The sequence below is a fragment of the Nelumbo nucifera genome, chromosome 7 (genome assembly GCF_055504915.1).
Source record: "Nelumbo nucifera cultivar China Antique chromosome 7, China Antique-T2T, whole genome shotgun sequence".
In the NCBI taxonomy this organism is placed as follows: Eukaryota; Viridiplantae; Streptophyta; class Magnoliopsida; order Proteales; family Nelumbonaceae; genus Nelumbo; species Nelumbo nucifera.
The window spans coordinates 6587828-6611602 of NC_142655.1; the positions used below are offsets into that span (position 1 = coordinate 6587828).

General features: G+C 42.0%; 1 protein-coding gene across 1 annotated transcript in view; it reads left to right on the forward strand.

The window, feature by feature from the left end:
* LOC104597374 (insulin-degrading enzyme-like 1, peroxisomal) overlaps positions 1-23775 on the forward strand; it is a 111631-nt gene that overhangs the window by 12920 nt on the left and 74936 nt on the right. Inside the window, exon 2 of the mRNA XM_088891984.1 lies at positions 20020-20095. Within this exon, the coding sequence (XP_088748110.1) occupies positions 20020-20095 (76 nt within the window). The remainder of the gene's footprint in view (positions 1-20019; positions 20096-23775) is intronic.

Genomic DNA, 23775 nt, shown 5'->3' on the forward strand with positions numbered 1-23775 from the left:
CGTCATCCTTGAAAAATCATCAACAAAAATGACAAAATATCTATATCCATTGTATGACATCACTTTATATGGACCCCAAACATCTGAATGAACCAAAGAAAAAGGACTCGCACACGGTTATCAACCCTAGGACTAAAGGGAACACGATGATGTTTCCCCAATTGACACGGCTCACACTTTAAAACAGAAAGTTGAATTAACGAAGGAACCAAAGATTTCAAAACTTTTAGCGAAGGATGACCAAATCAATAGTGCCACTGGAGAGGAGAGAGAGATGACTAGAGAGCTGTTGATGTTCTTCCACCTTCGTCAAGATAATACAATCCACCGGCTTCATGCCCTCTACCAAGCTTCATCCCCGTCTTGAGATCCTAAAAATCACACATAGAAGGGTAAAAAGTAATAGAGCAATTGAGTGACTTGGTCAACTTACTAACAAACATAAGGTTAAACGGAAATTTAGGTACATACAAAACTTAGGATAAAGATAAGGGGGTCAAGTTAACATTGCCAACACCACAAATCGAGGATGTGGAACCATTAGCAAGTGTAACAGATTGTGATGTTGAGTAATGAGAGAGGGAAGAAAACACACTTGGAGTTCTAGTCATGTGATTGGAGGCTCTAGAGTCAATAATCCAGGGATTGGGTGTGGATGCCAAACAAGCCATACTTGAGTGTGCGAAAGTAGCCGTGTTCTACTGAGATGTGGATTGGACAAACCTCTCATACTCATCACGGGGAACACTCACCATCTCCTTCCTGAGAACATCTGTGGATGTAGGCGGCTTTTGATCAGCTGAACTATTCTCCTGTCTGAAACTGGTGTCACTAGTTAGAGCATGATTGGCCCAAGTTGAGGGTGGACCATGCAAGCCATAGCAATAATTAATGGTATGTCCATCCATACCACAATGAGTACATCTCCTCGGACCCAAGTCACGTCCTCGGCCACGGGATCCCCTTGAATCTCTACCTCCAATACGACCACCACCACGGTTATATGCATAGAAATCTTTTATGCATAGAAATCTTTTATGCATAGAAATCTTTTATCTCATCACTTGAAAAACAAACCACACAAGAAGAAAATCAGTCCACACAAGACACCCACTGTAGCACATGAATCAACACTCTTCTCTTCATCGATTAGGGGAGGGCTTCTTAGAAACCACAACAACCAACTATGAATAACACAACTGGAGGCAATAGAAACCTCCAAGGGAGGAGGACGACCACTCCTTTTCAGCCCTCTCCCTTATCTTTAATCGATGGCAGAGAAATCAAGAGAAAACCCTAGATTGAGTGCGTAGAAAACAGAAATCTGGGCAGATCCGAGTTGCTTAGTTGAGCTTTGATACCATATTATAATTCGGCCTGCCTTTTAGTTCTATTAGTCTGATAACAACCAAGAAGAGAGAATAAGAAAGAAGAAAGAAAGAGAGAGAGAGAGAGAAAGGAGGAGAAAAGGAGAGAAGAAAAGTCTGGTTCGAATACGGAAAAAAATTACTTCTCCCATTCGGCCAGACATGTTTTATATTACTAACATAATGGAAAAGACACATGTGCCCTTACTTAAGTGAGGGACACTAGTTCTAATATAATATTACAGATCAGCAACCTCAACATAAGTATAAAGACAGAAATACCCCTACACAACAGAGGGAATAAGAAATCTGGTGGAAAGGACCTTTCTAAAACTCAATGCTATGAATGTAAAGGATATGGACATATAGCCTCTAATTGCAAAAAGAAGAATGTTTGCACATATTGCAAACAACATGGGCATATCATTATAGATTGCCCAATTCGTCCACCCAAGGGACCCATGAAGAAGAATCAGCCACGAGTTTATCAAGCGTCTGAGGGACGAGTGTCCGATACCCCTATTGCCAAGGGAGAATCCTCTGCTTCCATGAATAAAGAATAGATACACCAATTGGTATCTTCTGCCATCTCATTTGCCTTTTCTGCTATCGGCCTATTTGGTGAGTTCTCCGATTATTGCTCTTCTCCTGTTTGGATAATTGATTCTGGTGCTACAAATCATATGATTGGGTCCTATCCTGAACCTTCAAACAGATTGCCTAGAACCAACCATAGACACATTGTGAGAAACTTGACATCATTGGGAGTGATGACTTGTGTATCAAACTTTCTCCCTCAAATTCCTTGTCCCTTGTTAAAACCTTCCTTGTTCCTAAACTTACTACCGGTTTTCAATTGGTCAATTAGTTGATGAAGGTCATATTCTAACCTTTTCTTCTGAGGGTTGTTTGATTCAGGACCAATGTACTGGGAAGGTGAAAGGGAAGGGGTGTAGGATGGACCACTTGTTTGCATTGGAGTTTGAGAAATCTCCATCAGCATCATCCTTTGCTTTTTTGAGCTCTTCTACATTGAGTCCTGTTTTGAGTCAAAGAAACTATGTTTGGGGTTTATAGATTAAGCGCTTGGGCCACCCAAATTCTGATAAACTTAAATATTTGTTTGAGTATGGTTTTATTAAAACTAAATTTCCTTCTATGAAATCCTTTTATACATCTTGTGTTTCTTGTTGTTTGAGTAAGAGTCATATTTTACTGTTCACTCACCAAGCTGAACATGCTACTTCGCCTTTTGAAATTATTCATAGTGATGTTTCGACTTCTTCTATTGTTTCTCGGATGGGATACAAGTATTTTGTGCTATTTAATGATGATTGTGCCGGGTACACTTGGATCTACTTTCTCAAACACAAATAAGAAGTTTTTCCAACCTTTAGGTTATTTCATAACATGGTTCAAGTTTGTTTCCAAGTGAATGTGTAAATCTTATGCTCAGACTTAGGGGAAGAATACAGTGACAGAGATTTTTTGGCTTACCTGAAACATCATGGCATACAAGTCCAATGATGTTGCGCAGACACTCAGCAAAATGGTGTGGTAGAAAGAAAGAATGGTCACATCCTCAATGTTTTAAGGACTTTCCTACAAGAATCACATGGGGCGCCTCCCACATTCTGGGTTAAGGCCGCTAGCACTATAGTATATTTGATCAATTGTATCCCATCATCTATTCTTGCTAACATTTCTCCTCATCAAAAGATGTTTGGATCCCCCTCAGATCTTTCCCATCTTTATGTCTTTGGGTGTCTATGCTTTGTTCATCTTCCTCCTCGTGAATGTTCAAAGCTTTTAGCTCAGTTTGTCATGTGTGCTTTTGTCGGGCATAGCCCGAGCCATAAGGGGTTCATTTGTTACGATTCCTCAGTACGTCGAATTTGTATCTCTCGAAATGTGATTTTTCTTGAGCATATCTCATTTGTTTCAAGAATTGCCAAGTTATTTGCACCCTCTGTTTCAGTTTTGCATGATTTTGAACAACATGAATCTCCATCATCCATTGCTGAGAAGGAACTTCTCGTCTTCTCTTGCAAGCGGGTTTGTGGTCTAGCTTTTACGCCTATGACCCCTCTTCCTCCTGATCCGGATCCCTCGCCCATCATAGAATACCCTGTAAGTGATGCCCCAGTTTTAGATTCCTCAATTATTCCTCCTGCTCGTTTACGTTGTTCTGCTTGTATCTCTAGATCACCTGACCACTATGGTTTTCCTTCAAACCATAGCTCCTTCTCTATTGTTTTGACCTCTATAGATATTCCCCTTTCTTATTAGCAGGCTAGTATTAGCTCTTAGTGACAAGAAGCCATGGATGTAAAGATTCAAGCTTTGCATGAGAATGACAACTGGGACCTTGTCCCAACACCTTCAGATGGCTCTATTATTGGGAGTAAATGAGTCTATTCCATCAAATTGAAATCTGATGAGTCTCTGGACCGTTACAAAGCCAGGCTTGTGGCACATGGATATAAGCAGCAGTATGGCATTGACTATGAAGAGACGGTATATATGAAACCTCCTCCAGTGTATTATAGTGATCCCTCCCTCGTTTGTCGACTAAAGAAGTCCCTCTATGTGCTCAAGCAAGCCCTTCGAGCTTGGTTTGAAAAATTCAGTGATGTTGTCATGCAAGCCAGATATAGCCAAAGTGCATCGGACTACTCTCTCTTTGTTCGAAAAAGACCCTAGGGCCTTACCATTCTCTTACTGTATGTGGATGACATACTATTGACTGGAGATGATATAGAAGGAATCAAGGACCTCAAGTCTCTTCTCCATAGTTCCTTCCACATGAAGGATTTCGGCCCTCTTAACTATTTCTTGGGACTTGAAGTCCAACGGAGCTCCTGAGGTTATTTTGTCTGCCAACACAAGTATGCCTCTGATCTTGTTAAGTTTGCCAACCTCGGTGGTAGTAAACAGGTTGATACTCCCTTGGAGCTGAATGTCAAATTATCCAAATTAGAAGGCTCCCTGCTTCTTGATGCTTCTCTTTATCGGCAACTTGTAGGGTCTCTCATCTATCTGACCATGACTCGTCCTGACATCTCACATGCAGTTCAAGTTGTTAGTCAGTTTGTCTTTGCACCTCATCAACCTCATTTGACTGCGGTGCATCGAATCATCCGCTATATTTGAGGTTCTTTATCACATGGTCTTTTTTTCTCTTCATCTTCTTCTCTCCAACTGAAGGCCTATGCTGATGCAGATTGGGCTAGATGCCTTGACACACGAGGCTCCACTACCGGGTGGTGTGTCTTCATGGGTGACTCTCTAATATCATGGAAGTGCACGAAACAATAGACTGTTTCCAAGTCCTCTACGGAAGCAAAGTATAGGGCAATGCCATCTGTTTGTAGTGAAGTTGTTTGGATTCAATCTTTATTTCAAGAGTTAGGACATTCCTCTATATGCGGATAACACTAGTGCTATTAAGATTGCTTCTAATCCTATCTTTCATGAAAGGACAAAGCATATTGAGGTGAACTGCCACTTAATTTGTGATCTGTTTCTTGCAAACTCTATCTCTCTCCCTCATGTTGCCTCTGATATGCAAGTTGTTGACATCTTCACAAAGGCCATGATGAGATCCAGGCACTTACTTCTAGTAAGCAAATTGATGCTCATGCCTCTGCATCAGTTTGAGGGGGAGTGTGAAGAAACTCCCTGATGGACCATTTTATTGCAGTCCTTATTGTATTGTTTTCTTATTTATTACTATTTTCACTTCAGCCCTACAAGTGCCTCTTTGTAAATTCTCTAAATTGTGTTGCCCTACAAGGGCCTCTCTGTAATTTTTGTAATTTCACTTTCTATATAAAGGACCCTTGGGGTAGGGTCGAATAATCCATTCTTCATCCCCAGAATTTTGTATTCTGCTCTGGGTTTGTTGACGCTTCCAACCTCTAACCGAATTGTTGGCATCTACCCTTATGATCAGTTCACTCAACACATCAATTACCAGAGTAAAAAGGAAGGGGGATAGAGGATCTCCTTGTCTGAGGCTCCTTTTGGCAGGGAAAAAATCTCCTTGCTACTCCATTTACCAGAATTGGAAAATGACATGAAGAAATGCAACCCTTCATCCACTTCATCCATTTACACCATCTCTTTCCAAAACCCCTATGCTTAAGAATTTCCAACAGAAAAACTCCCAATCTATCATGCCATAAGCCTTGTCTAAGTCCAACTTGCAAACCAGTCCCTTTTGCTTTTTTCTTCTTCTAAACTCTACACATTCATTGGCAATGAGAATTTGATCCATTATTTGTCTCCTAAACACAAAAGCCCCTTGATTTGGAGAAATCATCGAGGGAATAACATATTTTATTCTTAGGGCTAAAACCTTGGAAATGATTTTGTACATGCTTCCTATCAGACTTATGGGCCTAAAATCTTTCGGCTGGATTGCATCCACTTTCTTTGGTGTCAAAGCGATGAAAGTTGCATTCACCTGAGTTAAATTTTCCCCTTATAGAACTCATAAAAAACCTCCATTAAGTCACCACCAATTATTTCCCAACAATCTTGATAGAAAGCTATCATAAAACCATTAGGTCCTGGGGCTTTAGATCTCTCCATCGAGAAGACTGCATTTTTCACTTCTTGAACCTCAAATTCCCTTTCCAAGGAATCCAACAACTCTCTGTTTCCAATCCTCCAGTCTAGGCCCTCTAAGTTTTCTCTTTACCTCCTTGGGCCCTCATAGAGTGTTTTGAAGTGATTCACAAAGGCTTGGGCTATGTCCTCATCTCTTGTCAATACTTGCCCATTCCATTCCAATTTCATCATTGAGTTTTTCCTCTTTCCCCCATTTGGCAACATATGGAAAAATTGGTATTGCCATCTGTTAATAGTTGTTTATGTTCTCGGGTTTAGTACCGCAAGGGTATTGTTGTAATTTTCTCTTGTCTTTATGTTGTACGACTGGGCCAGTATAAATAATAATACTAACTCTCATCCACTGAGTTAAGGAGGGCTCTCAGTCCACTCGAGTCTCCTCTCTTCTCTCCCTCTCTATTCTCCTCTCCTCTCCTCTCTTCTCTAGTTCTTGCTCAACATGGTATCAGAGCAAGTCGTCCAGGCCTGAAGGGTGGTGTCAAGCAAACCTATTGTTCAATGTCGAGCAGATGGTCTTCTTCATCTTCTAGTCTAGAAGTTATAGAGACTCTTCATCTTCCAGAGCTGGCTCCATCGAACTGCTAATGTAGAGTACTCAGTTCGACCCAAAAGTCATAGAGACCTTTCATCTTCCAGAGCTGGTTCCATCGAACTGCTAATCTGGTTTACTCAGTTCGACCCAGAAGTCATAGAGACCTTTCATCTTCCAGCCCAGAAGTTGCATCCATCATTTGTTTGACTGTAGAGAGGCTATCTCTTGAGGTTCGTAGAGGGAGTTCTAGCTTACAGAGAAGCTATCTTCTGATGTTAAAAGTGGTACTGGTCATCTACCATTCGGCTGCCCTACTGATTGACTGGTTATTGATTGAATGTTCAGCCGATTGATGGAATGTTCAGCTGATGGACTGTTCTTGTGCCCGATGCGAACCAAGGAGGAAGTACAAAAAATCATTCAAAATTTCCAACGGATGGTCTTTACTCAATTTCATACTCAAATTCAAAATTTTCATCAGATAATGCCAAAGAATTTTTTCATAGTGACCTCACAGAATTTTTTGTTTCGTGTGGTTCTCTTCACCGTAGCTCTTGTGCCCGCACGCCACAACAAAATGGTGTGGCCGAACGGAAGAACCGACATCTCCTTGAAGTGGCTCGGGGTTTAGTACTTCATATGAATGTCCCTAAACGTTTTTGGCTTGAAGCTGTTCTTTGTTCCGCTTACCTTATAAATCGTACGCCCTCTCGTTGGTTATAGTACAAAGCCCCACATCAACTTCTCTTTCCTAAGGCTCTCCTTCTTTCTATTCCTCGTCGTGTCTTTGGTTGTCGATGTTTTGTCCAAAATCTGTCTCCCACCTGTGGGAAATTGGAATCCCGTGCTATCCCTTGCATATTTCTTGGTTACTCCTTTACTTAGAAGGGATACCGTTGTTTTGATTATGTTTCTCGAAAATTCTATGTCTCCATGGATGTTTCTTTCTTTGAAGATGAGTCTTTATTTCCTGTTTCTCCTCAGGGGGAGTGTAGACATGAGGAGAAACTAGTTCATCTTCCTCCTCTTCCTAATTCTTCGCCATTGGCTCAGTCTCCTCTTCCTAATCCTTCTTCCCCTTCTCTTCCTGACCCTCCGCCTTTTCGTGTTTTTTCTCGTCGTCGCAAAGGCCAACCAAATTCAAGAGCTGTGGAAAATCCGAAAGCTGTACCTCTAGTGCCACCAGACTCCTTGGGGGAGGATCATACTCACTCAGGTATTTTGGCTCCCAATAATGTCCTTGAATCTATTGAAAATGATCCCTCTGCTGCTAATGACCTTGACTGTCCTATTGCTCACGGGAAGGGTGTTAGATTGTGTACCACTAAACATCCCATTTCCAACTTTGTTTCCTATGAGAACATTTCACCCTCATTTCGTGCTTTTCTTTCTTCCATTGACAATGTTCCTAACCCTAAGAATGTCGGTGAAGCTCTTTCAGTTCCTGAATGGACAAATGCCATGAAGGAAGAAATTAATGCTCTTCATAAGAATGGCACATGGGATCTTGTTGATCTTCCTAAGGAAAAGGTTCTAGTTGGATGTAAATGGGTGTTCACTGTCAAGCATTGGGATGATGGAACAGTGGAGAGGTACAAAGCTCGCTTAATGGAAAAGGGGTTTACTCAAGTGTATGGAGTTGATTATGCTGAAACTTTTGCTTCTGTTGCCAAGATGAAATCCATTAGAGTCCTTTTCTCCCTTGCTGTTAATTTGGACTGGGATTTACATCAGCTTGACATCAAGAATGCTTTCCTGAATGGTGACCTTGAAGAGGAAGTTTACATGATTCAACCCGTAGGTTTCTGGCTCAAGGCAATGAACAGAAAGTGTGCAAGTTGAAGAAGTCTTTATACGGGCTGAAACAATCACCAAGAGCTTGATTCAGCAAATTCCATGTGGCAGTTCAACAGAAATGATACAAGTAATGTCAATCAGATCACACACTGTTTGTGAAAAGAGGAGAAGGTAAAATTGCTGCCCTAATTGTATATGTAGATGACATAATTGTTACTGGTGACTGGGAGGATGAAATTCAGAGGTCGAAGTTCTTTCTTGCCACTCAGTTTGAAGTGAAGGATCTAGGACTTGCCAGATACTTCCTTGGAATTGAAGTTGCCCGATCAAAGAAGGGTATCTTCATCTCTCAAAGGAAATATGTCCTAGATTTACTTCAAGACACAAGGAAGATGGGGGTGAAGCCAGTTGACTCTCCCATTGACCCTAACCATAAATTAGGTGACAGTCGAGGTGAACCTCTCAAGGATGTGAAACAGTTTCAGAGGCTTGTAGGGAGGTTGTTATACTTTTCTATGACTCCCAGACATTGCATATGCTGTTGGTGTCCTCAGTCAGTTCATGCATTCTCCTAGGTCCTCTCATCTTGAAGTTGCAGAGAGAATCCTCCGATATCTAAAGGAGTATCCGGGTGCTGGTTTGTTATTTCAAAAGCACGAACATTTAAAAGTTGAGGTTTATACAGATGCAGATTGGGCTGGATCCCAAAGTGACAGAAAGTCTACCAGTGGCTACTGCACATTTATAGGAGGGAACCTTTTTACATGGAGGAGTAAAAAGCAAAATGTTGTGGCTAGATCCAGTGCTGAAGCTGAATATCGTGCTATGGTCCACGGGGTAGCTGAAGGCATGTGGATAAAGAATTTGTTGAGTGAGTTGGGCTTCTTAGTGGACAAACCTATGTCTCTATTCTGTCATAACAAAGCAACTATATACATTGCTGCCAATCCGGTGTTACATGATAGAACAAAACACATTGAAGTTGACAAGCATTTTATCAGAGAGAAAGTCATCACAGGCGAAGTATGTACTCCCTATGTCAATTCTGAGAACTAACTTGCAAACATCTTTACAAAGGGTCTTGTTAGTGGTGTTAGTGAAGGGGTATTTCAGTCTTTGTACTTGTTGAGTGTGCTGATGTGTACTGTTATGTTAGTTCGAGTGCCTCTTACTTAAAGAAGGGCACTCAAGTCTTTTTCAATAAGTCAATAATATAATAATAGGTCTGGCCGAATCAAGGGATTAACTTTTTTTCCCTAATTCGAACCAGCTTTTCTCTCTTTTCTTCTTTCCTCTCCTACTTCTTGCTGTCTACTTTACTCTACAGTCAACGAACAAGACAGAATTCTATGGCAGGTCAAACTTCAACATGGTATCAGAGCTAGGTTCACCAAATCAGACTTGCTAGAATTCTGCCTTCTGCGCATTCGAATTAGGGTTTCACTTGGGGTTCTCAGTTGTGAGTTGGAGACTGGGAAAAGGGCTGAAAAGGAGTGATCGCCCTCTTCCCTAGGAGGTCTCTATGCCTCCGATTGTGTCGTTGGTGATTGGTTGCTGTGGTTTCTAAGCCCTAGTTAGGGCTGGTACGTGTGGTGCAGTGGTGTCTCAGCCCTTCGTATGGTTGGCCTTCAGGCGATGAGGTAAAGTTTTTTTTATATATTTTTTTTTGTTATGGAATACATGAGAGGTGTAGTACAGTTCGCATGATGGGTTCTCAGATTGCAGTATGCTAGGGTTTATTCTGGTTTGTGTGTGATTCGAATGGCAATAGTGTCTACTTAATGGTGAAGCTTCCTATAGTTGTGGATTAATGTTGGTGGTGTTACAAGTGTGGTTTTCAGCTTTTGATATCGCTGAAATCAGTGTGTAGACCTCGGTGAGTAGGGGTTGTGGTGTTGTAGTTTTCAACATTTAATACTGCTGAAATCAGTGTACAGACTTCGGTGAGTAGGGTTTGTGGTGTTGCAGTTCTCAGCTGTTGAAATCAGTGTGCAGATTTCGATGAAGTGTCTGTGTGTAGTGTGCAGTGTGTAGTGCTCCTAATTCAGTGCTCAGAATTAAGGGAGTTCGGCAATGGCAGATAACAGTGATAGTAAACCTAGTGTCATGATATCTACTGACTACCTGAATGTCCAAATGACCTCCATTAAACTGAATGGAGAGAATTATGTCCCTTGGGCCAAGTCTGTAGAGGTTTTTCTGAAGGCGAAGAAGAAAGTGAAGCATATAAGAGAGGAGAAACCCCCCGCTAATTCTCAGGAGTATGAAGACTGGGAACAGGAAGATGCACAGATCATTACATGGTTGTGGAACAGTATGGAACCCAAAATCAGTGTGAACTTCATGTTTCTTGACACAGCCAAAGAGGTGTGGGATTATGCCAAGAAACTGTATTCAGGTCAGGATAATACCACTAGGGTATATCAACTGTATCAGGAATACTTCAATCTGCAACAAGGAAATCAGAGCCTTGAGGAGTACTATGCCAATGTGAGGAATATCCGTAATGAGTTAAATGTCTATCATCCTCTCACTTCAGATGTCAAAGTTCAACAGCAACAGCGAGAGCAGCTTGATGTAACACGGTTTCTGGTGGGGCTGAAGTCTGAGTATGAACCAGTACGAGCCCAGATACTAGGGGGATCTGCTCTTCCATCTTTAGAGGAGGTGTTTGCTCGTCTTCGGAGGGCTTCCATTGGATCTATGGACTCTAATGTCTCCGATAAATCAGCATTTGCAGTGTCAAGAGGCCGAGGTGGCAGAAGTGGGACTCGAGGAACCCAGCCTGGCAGGAGTGGTAGTGGTGGATCTACACACATCCGTGGTGGTGGTCGTACTGGAGGCAGAGATTCAGGGGGAGCTCGTGGTAGAGGACGTGGCTCGGGTCCACGGAAGTGTACTCACTGTGGTTTGGATGGACATACCATTAACTACTGCTATGACTTACATGGTCCTCCCTCGACGTGGGCCAACCATGCCATGACTAGTGACACCAGTTTCAGCCCTACACAGGAGAAACGGTCAGCTGACCCGATGCCTTCTACTCCCTCAGATGGTCCAGGCAAGGAGATGGTGAGTGTTCCTCGTGATGAGTATGAGAGGTTTGTTCAATCCAAGTCGCAGCAGAACACAGCTTCCTTTGCACACTCAGGTATGGCTTGTTTGGCATCCACACCCAACCCCTGGATTATTGACTCTGGAGCCTCCGATCACATGACGGGAACTCCAGGTGTGTTTTCATCTCTCACTCATTGCTCAACATCACAATCTGTTACCCTTGCTAATGGCTCCACGTCATCTATCTGTGGTGTTGGTAATGTTGACCTAGACCCTGTATCCCTATCCTCTGTTTTATATGTACCTAAGCTTCCATTTAATCTTATGTCTGTTAGTAAGCTGACCAAGTCACTTAAGTGCTCCATCACTTTTTACCCTTCTATGTGTGTTTTTCAGGATCTCAAGACGGGGATGAAGATTGGTGGAGGGCATGAAGCCGGTGGACTGTATTATCTTGATGGTGGTAGACGAACGTCAACGGCTCTTCAGTCATCCATTTCTCCTCTCCAGTGGCACTGTAGATTTGGTCATCCTTCGCTGAAAGTGTTGCAGTCCTTAGTCCCTTCATTGAGTCAACTTTCTGTTTTAGATTGTGAGTCTTGTCAATTTGGGAAACACCATCGTGTTCCCTTTCGTTCTAGGGTCGATAACCGTGTGTCGAGTCTTTTTTCTTTAATTCATTCAGATGTTTGGGGTCCTTATAAAGTGATGTCATATAATGGATACCGATATTTTGTTATTTTTGTTGATGACTGTTCAAGAATGACGTGGCTCTATTTAATGAAAGAAAGAAGTGAATTATTTTCCATCTTCCAGAAATTTTATGCTGAGATCCGCAATCAATTTGGTGTTCACATCAAAATTTTCCGTTCTGATAATGGTCGTGAATACTTGTCTTCATCTTTTCGAGAATACTTGGACTAACATGGCATTATACACCAAACTTCATGTACCTATACTCCGCAACAAAATGGGGTTGCTGAGAGAAAGAACCGCCATCTTGTAGAAACGGCACGCTCCCTCATGCACCACATGAATGTTCCCAAAACTTTTTGGAGCGATGCAATGCTCACCTCTTGTTTCTTAATTAATCGGATGCCCACGTCTATCCTTGATGGTCGTTCTCCTTTTAGTGTCTTATTCCCCAACATGTCTCCGTTTCCGCTTTCTCCTCGGGTATTTGGGTGTGTCTGCTTCGTTCATAATCTGAGTCCCGGGACTGACAAGTTAGATGCACGTTCCATGAAGTGTATCTTCCTTGGTTATTCCCGAACTCAGAAAGGGTACAAGTGTTATCATCCTAGTTCTCGTCGTTCCTTGGTATGTGCTGATGTTACATTCTTTGAGTCTACTCCGTTCTTCGTGGGGTCCGGTGCTGCTGCTTCCCCCACATCACCACCTCCTCTTCCTCTTCCTGTGGCTGATCCACCTCCTTTGGTTCCAGTCATGCCTACGTCCTTGCCTCCGGTGCCACCATTGGTTGACCGTCCACCCATCCGTCACGTGTATACACATCGCCCACGTGTACCGGCTGCAGCTCCTCCAGCTTCATCACCGTCGACAGATCCAGCTCCAGCTTCGACACCAGCCTCCGACCTAGATCTTCCTATTGCCTTACGGAAAGGTAAGCGTACTTGCACCCTTCACCCTATTTCCAATTTTGTTTCACTTACCCACCTCTCCGCTTCCCATCGCCAGTTCATATCTTTGTTATCCTCCGTGGTTGTTCCTAAGGATGTCCAGGAAGCCCTTACCTCTCCAGAGTGGTGCCGTGCTATGGAAGAAGAGCTCTCTGCTTTGCATCATAATCACACTTGGGATCTCACCGCTCTTCCTCCTGGGAAGCAGGCTGTCGGTTGTAAGTGGGTGTATAGTGTTAAGTACTTGCCAGATGGTCGTTTTGAGCGCCTGAAGGCGCGGCTGGTTGCCAAAGGGTACTCCCAAACCTATGGCATTGACTACACGGAGACGTTCTCCCCGGTTGCTAAGATAGGGTCAGTTCGTGTCATCATCTCTCTTGCAGCTATGTCTGGTTGGCCTCTCCATCAGCTCGATATCAAAAATGCCTTTTTGCATGGGGATTTGCTCGAGGAGGTCTACATGGAGCAACCACCTGGGTTTGTTTCTCAGGGGGAGGATGGTAAGGTATGTAGACTTAAGAAGGCTATTTATGGACTTAAACAGTCCCCTCGAGCATGGTTTGGTAGGTTCAGTGAGGTGGTCAAGAAGTTTGGTCTGAAACAGTGCCAAGTTGATCACTCTGTCTTCAGTCTTGACTCTTCGGCAGGTAAAATAATATTGGTGGTGTATGTGGATGATATCGTTGTGACTGGGAATGATAAAATGGGCATTGACAGATTGAAGGCATTCCTACAGGAACACTTTCAGACAAAGGACCTTGGCAAGTTGAAATACTTTTTGGGCATAGAGGTAGCAAGATCTAAGCATGGCATTAATTTGTGCCAGAGGAAATATGTGCTTGATTTACTGGAAGAAACAGGATTGTTGGGTACTAAACCGGCTGAGACACCTATGGAAACAAATACGAGGCTGAGCAGTGATATAGGTGAAGTGTTTGAAGAGCCTGGCAGATACCGACGACTTGTAGGCAAACTAAACTATCTAACCATTACTCGGCCAGATATTTCATTTGCGGTTAGTGTGGTGAGTCAGTTCATGCAGAAACCTTTGGTCCCACATTGGAATGCAGTGCTAAGGATTGTGAGGTATCTGAAAGGAGCTCCTGGTCGTGGTTTGCTGTACAGAAGTGGTGGAAAACTGGTAGTAGAAGGATACACCGATGCTGATTGGGCAGGTTCTATGTCTGATAGACGATCTACCACAGGCTATTGCACCTTTCTGGGGGGTAACCTGGTAACATGGAAAAGTAAGAAGCAAACAGTTGTGGCAAGAAGCAGTGCAGAAGCGGAATATAGGGCCATGGCACATACTGCTTGTGAACTAGTGTGGCTGAGGAACCTTCTACAGGAGATAGGATATGACATCAGTACTCCAATGAAGCTCTACTGTGACAATCAGGCAGCGGTTCATATCTCTTCCAATCCAGTGTTTCATGAAAGAACCAAGCACATCGAAGTTGACTGTCATTTTGTGAGAGAGAAGGTGCTGAATGGGGTGATAGAAACTGCATATGTTAGTACGGGAAACCAGTGGGCAGACTTGTTTACAAAAGGCTTGAGTCGGGGGAGAGTGGACTACATATGTAACAAGCTGGGATTATATGATATATACTCACCAGCTTGAGGGGGAGTGTTAGTGGTGTTAGTGAAGGGGTATTTCAGTCTTTGTACTTGTTGAGTGTGCTGATGTGTACTGTTATGTTAGTTCGAGTGCCTCTTACTTAAAGAAGGGCACTCAAGTCTTTTTCAATAAGTCAATAATATAATAATAGGTCTGGCCGAATCAAGGGATTAACTTTTTTTCCCTAATTCGAACCAGCTTTTCTCTCTTTTCTCTCTTCTCTCTTTTCTTCTTTCCTCTCCTACTTCTTGCTGTCTACTTTACTCTACAGTCAACGAACAAGACAGAATTCTATGGCAGGTCAAACTTCAACAGGTCTAAACCATTCCAGACATCATGATCTGTGTGACAAGTTGGGCATGATTGATATCTATGCTCCAACTTGAGGGGGAGTGTTAACAGTTGTTTATGTTCTCAGGTTTAGTACCGCAAGGGTATTGTTGTAATTTTCTCTTGTCTTTATGTTGTACGACTGGGCCAGTATAAATAATAATACCAACTCTCGCCCACTAAGTTAAGGAGGGCTCTCAGTCCACTCGAGTCTCCTCTCTTCTCTCCCTCTCTATTCTCCTCTCCTCTCCTCTCCTCTCTTCTCTAGTTCTTGTTCAACACCATCCCTTTCGCTGAGCCATTGACTTCTAGATTTTTGTCTCCAAGTAACCTCCTCTTTTCTTAGAATGTCTTCCAGATCCCTTTTCAACCCCCATCTCTCTTTCCTCTCTTCTGAACTCGAACTTCTCTCAGCTTCCTCACCATCTAGCTCCTCTATTCTACTGAGAATTTCCTGTTTTCTTTCTTCAATCTTTCCAAAACTCTCTTTATTCCACATCTTAATTCTTGCTTTCAGCAGTTGCAATTTCTTATAGAATCTATAACCCTTCCATCTGAAATCCACTTGATCTTTCTCCCACCACTCCTTAACCTTTGGCAAGAATTCAGGGTGCATAAGCCACATATTCTCAAATCTAAAAGGGCAGGGGCCACCCCCCATCCTCTCTTGTGTCAAACTTATTGGGCAGTGGTCTGAAATAGGTCTTGGCAGTGCTGTAACTACTAATCCCCGCCAAGCCACTTCCCAATCAGTTGTGAATAGGAATCTGTCTAACTTACAACAAGTGGGGGCCTCTTGAAAGTTTGACGTATAACTTGCCCTTTGAATAGGTAGGTCCTGCAATTCAAAGGTCTCTACGAAGAGGGTAAACTTCCTCATACTCGTTGTAACCCGATGATTTGGGTTGTTTGATTCACTCAAAAATCTTATGACATTAAAAATCTCCTCCCAAACTCTAGGGGCCCTCCCATAGACCTCTCACTGCTGCTAACTCCTCCCAAAGTCCCTTCCTTTCCTTATAAGAGGTGGGTCCATACACATTAGTTAAAACCCATTACCAGTCATCCATCCTCCTCTTCAACTTAATGGACACTGAATACTTCCCAATTAACTCCTCAATACACTCCATCTTTGCATTTTTCCATAAAGTTATAATTCCCCCTGAAGCTCCCCAAGATTGTGTGTATGCCCAAGTTATGGCTCTCACTGACCATATACTTCTTACCCAATTCCTATCTAACTCAGACAATTTAGATTCTTGAATCAACACAATATCTGGTTTTTCTCTTCTCAACAGATCCCTAATCACTCCTATTTTTCTTAAGCTTCCTGACCTTCTTACATCCCAACTTTTAAATTTCATGGAGACTGCGACAAAATACCCCTTAAACAAACAAACCACTCACCGCTTCTTCTTCTCCTTTTTTCCAACACTCCCTTTATCACAATCCACCTCACATTTTAGCCTTTCCACCTCACTTAATTTTTTCTTTCTCTGCTTTTATACACCAGCTCCTTTAGATCTAGGCTCCTCTAGCTTCTCTTTCCCCTCTTTCTTTCTATTGGAACCCTTTTTCTTTGCCCCCCCCTTTTTTTTTTGAGCCATCTTCTGCATTTAATCTACCATCACCCTTTACTTCATTTTCAACAATAGGATTAGGAGTTTGACCCTCCTCATCCCTTTCAATCTGTTCAACCATCTCTTCCTCCACCTGAATTCTAAATAGTTCCATAATCATCAGCTCCCAAAGTCTATCCCCGATCTCCATGTGTACAATTTTTGAAAACAAATCTCCAATCACCTCTGTTTCTTGCATTTGATCATTCTGACTGGTAGACTGCAAGGTTGGATTAGTCTCCCCTGTAGGCACAACATACACAGGACTAAAAGAAACATTAGTAGCAACAAAATTCGAGTTCAAAAGAGACTTTTGTAAACAGGTAGGATTTAGCGGATGATTTGGCGACCCCTTAACCCCAATTGTTGTGCTAAAGTCAGAGGTGTTACCTTCAGAACCACCCTCTAGATAGTTAGCCATGAGAACAGGGCAGTTTGTAGTTCTACTGAGAGGTTCTGGGTTGACTTTACAGCCCCTACTAATACCCTGTATTTGGTCTTGTTCTGAACACAGATCTCTGCTATTCTTTGTCTTAGATTTTACTTCCCCCAAAGTGGAGCCTATCTTCCTTCCCCTTTTTCAGGCTGGACTGAGTCTAGGAAGTGTAGTAAAGAGATCGTCATCAAACAGTATTAAGCCATCTTCCGCTTCTTCCCCAAGTCAAGAGTGGCAGTTACTTTGAACACTTCCAAGGCTGAAACCTTCAAAGTTCTCTCCTTTCATACTGCCCTCTAAACTTATCCACCTTGAATCTAATGTTTCATCCCTGTTCTTTGTTCTATTGTACATTGGATTTAGCTTCTCTGGACTGGTAGAGCAGGAAACCAGTCTTGGCACCCAAGCAAGCCCTAAACTGGAACTTCTTGTTGAGCCTGCTGCTGGAGAATTGTGTTTGGAGGAAGAAAAGACCGCTGCAACTTCAGGTTGGGACAATGATACACCCAAACAATGGTCCCCCAACTTTCACCTTTTGTTGTAGTCACATGATCACTTGAGTGATCACATGACTTCTTTTTTAATGGGCCAGGCCTATTTGGTCCAAAAGCCCCGTTTTCTTCCATTTGAGTCGGATTTAATGGGCCTGGCCTAATCAGCCCAACAGCCCCCCATTCTCTACTAGAATCACATGTGTATTTGATTTATCTCGTGATTGGGCCAAGCCATTCAAAGGCCCACCAGGAATTACTTCTTTCCCATTTGTCCCCACCCCCGGCCATTTGTTTGAATTTGAACCTGCCACGCCTCCACCTTTTGAATTCATTAAAGCCTGATTGAAGGTTTTACACATACCCATTGAAACTCTGACCAGCTGCTTCGAATTACCACACTAAGAGATAGCTTGATTTACACCTTTCCAATTCTCAGTCTTTTCAGTTTCCTTATTCATGAAACTTCTTAATTTTCTCTGTTCTTCTCTCTTTCCAAGGTTTCCTCGAGACCAGGTTTTGGCCATGTCAGCTTCATCTTCTCCAGTCCTTCCTTCATTCCACCATTGAGCTTCCACAGAGGAAGCTATCCAAGCTTTGAACATTTGACCATCTAAGAAACCATCTACAGAACGTAGGATGAGTTCTGGCTTCGCTCCACTCACCTCTATAAGCACAGCTTGGAGATCTGAGGCATCCACAGTCGAGAGTTCCCCACCAGATAACTTTGCAATTCTGTTAAAAATCTCATCCGACCATAGATGATAAGGCAGCCCCAGAATTCTCATCTTAATGCTATCTGTTGGGTTTACAGTTTTCTCATTGCAACTTGGGGACCATCTTCCTACCACTGCAGTTCCTTGCTTTATTACTGCTGACATAGCTTCAAAGCCCGGCCAGGGATTTCTACAAGAAATCAGAGCCTTCTGCCCATCAATAGGAATAATTTGCAGCATTTCTGATACCTTCAAGGTTTGTTGAATCTCTTCACCCAGGGTTTTCCAATCTGTAACATTCTTACTCATGGATAATACTAATTTGTTCTCCCACTCTGTTTTGGCTTTATTGATCCACATTCTCATTGACACTAATCTTGCATCAATCTGAACATCCTTATCCATATTGGTTCCCTTATTTTTTGTTTCTTTCCAGTCTGTTAGTTCCATCTTCTCTTCAAGATTCTTCTGACCCTCTTCCTTTCTGATTGGAGAACTTCGTCTTTCATATACTAACACCAGAAAATCCTGCATTGCTTGTATTAGTTTATCCCAACCTGATGCTCCTCTCCCTTCAGGGAAGCAAGTGAACTGTTTCAGACCCTCTCCATAATATTCGTATATACCCACAAATCTTCCTTTTTTATTTTCTGTTCTTTCAGTAGAATACCTTCTTCCCTCTTCCACAAGACTACACTTCCATTCTATTGTTCTCAAAGTTCTCTTCGCTCCCTCCAGGAATCCCTGAAACCAGGAGATTGCTTTCTCTTCACGAATCAGCGTAGCTTTTCTCAGCTCCACTACCTTCAGGGAAATTCCTCTTCTTGTCCAAACTTCTTCCAAGACAAACGTTTTTGCCTCAATCTTCAAAACTCTTCTCCATCTCCTTGCTGGTGTAAATTTCATCCCTTCACTCTTTCTATCTTGTCCCCATCTTGATCTCTCCTGTAATCAACTCTTCAAATCTTTTCATCACTATACCCCAAATAAACTCCCCTACTTCTTGTTCGAATAGCCTGGAATTTGTCCCCAAGTGATCAGATAAGTCTTGAGGTAGCTTCTGGAGTCTTTCTGTTGAGGGCGTGGTCTCTGCACAACCAACAAGAGGCAAGTTCGGGGAAATAGATAAAGGCACAGTAGAAGGAGACCCTGCTGTAAAGCACAACCAACAAGAGGAAAGTTGGGGTCTGGGTCACCAGAACTATATTTCCTCCCTTTTACTGATCCAAAGAATGACCCTCCTGCTAACCCAAGAGCTTCTCTCTATCATCGTTTTTTGTATTGCCTTGAACTAGGTTATCTGAGGAATCGCCATTTCCAAAAAGTAGTACTTTGTGCAGAGAATCCTTGGCCCAAATATTGCAACATATCTTCAACACTTCCTATGCTGGATCTCCCTTCTCCTTCCTCACTGTCAGAACACTGCAACCAACCCTCATTAGCCTCCTTTTCTCTTTCACCCCCACGATGCCTTGAGTAATTGGGATCCACTGTAGTGTCAAAGAGAGGCTGCCAGTAGACTTTTGACAGCCCAACAACGAAGAAGATAGATGCTTGTTGTGGTCTGAGGTTGCAAGAGGCCTGCTTGTCATGCAATCTTTTATCAGCTTGCTTGATTTATTACTGATGTGTTCTTTAGATCTACCATAGGACTTGAAAGTTCTATTACTTGTGTCCTTTGTTTTTCTTTCCACTTTTTGTGTTTTTCATTAATTTTAGGACTTTACAAAGCTTTGTTGGACTTGGAATCATCTCCTAATTTATGCCAATTGTTTCAGGTTGCAGCTTCAATGAATGTTTGTGTGGGTTCATTTAGCGATCCTGAGGGCCTTGAGGGTCTCGCTCATTTTCTTGGTATTTGGCAGAAAAATCTTAAGTGCTCTTTTTTTCCTCTTGTCTCAACTATGTTAAAAAAACACTTTCATTGCTACTCGCTTTAATCAATTTGTAATGCTTATAAATTGAATATCATACATATAAATTGTTCTCACATGCATGTTGGTAGCGCATTTTGGAATTTGAATTGGTTGGATGAAGAATTGAGGGGTCACTCCTTATGTTTGTTCTTTAGCTGGAAGATGGGGATTGTCTAATGACCTTTCTATCGATTTTAATTTGCTTCTAAGTAGGTCATTTCTTTGCTTATTTGATTTTTGATCGCCGTATAGTGGATGCTTGTTGGAGATGTTAATGAATTGGTTTCTCCCTTCCCTAATAACAAGTTGGGGAAGATAATGTGAATGTGTACATTGCAATATATTTTAGGTTTTGGGAATTGTGGGAGGAAAGAAATGCTAATAATCTTTGCTATAAATTTGCTCATATTAGACTATGATTAGTACCAACTGTTGTTTTGTATCTATTGAGAAATATTGACATATTTTACTTGAGTTGATTTTGTGAGAATGGCATGCAGTTTTGGATGACTTAAACATGAGAATCAGAATGTGATGCTCACCCAGGTGTTTGACTCAGGAAGGCTGAAAAATAAGAATTCGAGGATATGCTTACTAAAAATTATATTTGAATAAAGTAATTCTATGAATACTTGTGATATGTTGCAGAAAAGTAGGTCTTCTGTGTGCCTTTCTCCTCACATGTCCTTATGTAGGGGTAGTGGTGAGACCCTATCCCATTTACTAATCTCCTGTCTCTTTGTGATTAAAATCTGGCAGTGCTATGGAGGGCCACTAAGGCAGCAATTTTCTGGGTGGTGTGGGAATGGAGGAATTGTAGAATCTTCTTGGAGAAGAGCAGAACATTGAAGGAAGTGATGGGCAGCATAAAAGTAAAGGTAGCCTTTTTGGTGAAGACCTTAGACATCTTCAAAACCTTCTCAGTGACTGACTTCTTATGACCCCCCAACAGGTAATAAAGTAAAATTAAATTTTGATGGGAGTTCCTTTGGAAACCTGGGTATGGTTGGAATTTGGGGGGGGGGGGGTCATAAGAAACTCAGAGAGGAGGATTGTGGCAATGTTTTCAGGGCCAATTGATTTGGGAAACTCATTGAAGGCTGAACTGTTGGCTCTGTTGCAAGGTCTCAGACTAGCTAAACAGCTGGGATTTAGAGTGATTTAAGTGGAAGGAGACTCATAAGTGGTCATCTTGTGTGCAGAATAGAACAGGCGTATCCCTTGGACCTTTCAGCACGTTCTAAGAGAAGTGGAAAAGATAGTAAGAGAATTAGAGGTTGAGTTCAAATGGATTGGGAGATTCCATGGCAAAACTAGGGGTTATGAGGCATCAATTGTTTTGGTTATCCTTGTAACTTGGGTTATGAAGGGATTGACAGTACTATCAATCAAATTGTATTAATCACCCCTACTTTCTTATTTCATTTAATAAATAAATCTACTTTTTCTGATAAAAAAATAAAGTAATTCTTTCAAAATTATTTGTATGCTTATCTTGTGCATTTGATGGCATTTTCTTATACATTTTGATTAAGGAATAGATTAACTTTTACTTATTTAGGCCTGTATTTTCTACATGTATTTTTTGTTGAAGATTAATCAGTTTTATGATGTTTTTCTGAGTAGATGTTTTATGTTAATTGTTAGATAGGAGGTGGGGACCACAGTAGTTATGTGAGTCCAAATTTTATTATGTTTTTGAGTGTTATATATGCTGTTTTATGTCTTGCCGCCCTATAAGGGCATAGTTGTCTTTGTACTATTCTATTATTTTTAGTATAAGTAATAAGTGAAGGGGGCGGCCAGATTATTGCTCTCTTTTGTTTTCAACTTCTCTCCTTCTCTTCTTCTACTTCTCTCTTCCTTCTCTCTTCAAGAAATTACTTTTCTTTCATATTTTTTAATTCAACAGATTTCTACTTGGTATCAGAGCATCGGCTAGGGTTTCAAGAAGCATTCTCATGCAGCCCTAGATCAGCCGACTGCATGAAGTAGTAAATGGCTGATCAATCTGCTATAGATTGCCCAGTTCTTGGATTTTTTGGTGGGATCTAGTCATCAGGAAGGTGATCTACTGTTCGGCATCAAAATCAGGAAGAATTGGAGTACGGGGATGAGTCCCTGAAAAGTTGGACTCTTTGTTTTTGATTTGATCTTGGGCACCCAAGTATTGTTAGTTTTCTTTTGATTTTCTGAAGAGGGCGGTTTGGTTTCTGGAATTTTTTGAGCCTCCTGGAGTGGTCGGTTCACTCTTCTCTCTGTTGGGAGGCGTGGGGAGGAGAGAGATTTCTCTCCAGCTAGGGTTTTCTTCTTCCGGAAGGGTTGGTTTTTGTGTGTGTGATATTAAATTATTTTTTGGAGGTCTCCAATCTATTTTTTCTTATTGTTGAACTGTTTCAAGTAAGATGGAGAGTTGGAATACCGAGATGAAATCTACCAGTACTTTGGGACTAGGTGTTAGATGTAGTAGTGAAATTTTTGGGTCTGGGATCATTACTATAGTAAAACTTGATGGTACAAATTATTTGGTTATTGGTGCCCGTGGAAAATTAGGGTATCTCATTGGAAGGAGAAGAAACTTGATACAGACTCATCCCGATGGGTGCAGGAGAATTACATGGTAATGTCCTGGCTGGGTAATTCTATGTTACTTGCAAAAAAATTCCTTTGAGCTAATACTGCTAAGGAGATTTGGGATGGAGTGACCGAAACCTTCTCTTAGAAGCAAAATGTGGCCAGAGCCTATCAGTTAAGAAATCAGGTGATAAGTATGAAACAGGGAGAAAAACCTCTTGCTATGTATTTCTCTATGCTGAAAACCCTATGGTAGGAAATAGATCACTTAGAAACTATGGTATGGGGAAGTGTAAATGATGCAGCAACTTATCATAGACTGGTGGAGAGGAATAGGGTTTTTGAGTTCTTGGCAGGGTTGAACCCTGAATTTGACATTGCTAGGCAGCACATTCTTTCTAGGGAGGGTGTGACACTCTCTTGGGCTTATGCCTTTGTCTCTGGAGTGGAGAGTGGGAGGAATGTAATGTTGAGACATCCTGGGATTGATCAATCGGCTATGGTTGGTACAACAAAACTTAAGCCGAATGGAGGCTGGGGAGTAGTGAGATTAGAAGGGAAGATAATAAGGACTTGGTGTGTGATTATTGCAAGAAGCCTAAGCGTACCGGGGGGACACTTGTTGGAAGCTTCATCCAAGTCTTATGCCTGCTCGAATAAGGTACAAGAAGGGAAATGCAAATGTAGCCACTACAGGAGACTCTTCGGCCCCTCTTTCCCAAACTGATTGAGAATCCATTGCAGTAGCAGCAGTGAGAACAAAATTGGAGAGGTTTGGACAGCTTATGAGTAAAAAGATTCACCTATCTCTAGCCTTCCTGATGGACAGCAGAATCCAGGAGCCAACTACAACACTTCCTTTGCACATGCAGGTAGTTCATATGCAAGTGAAAATCTTGCATCCACTTCAGGTAAGGAGGGACCTCCCTAGATTATAGACTCAGGAGCATTTAAGCACATGACTAATGCCCCTACCATTTTTAGTTTCTATCAGTTCTCTACAACAGATGGTTTTCACATATGCCCATTGTTGGGAAGGGGACG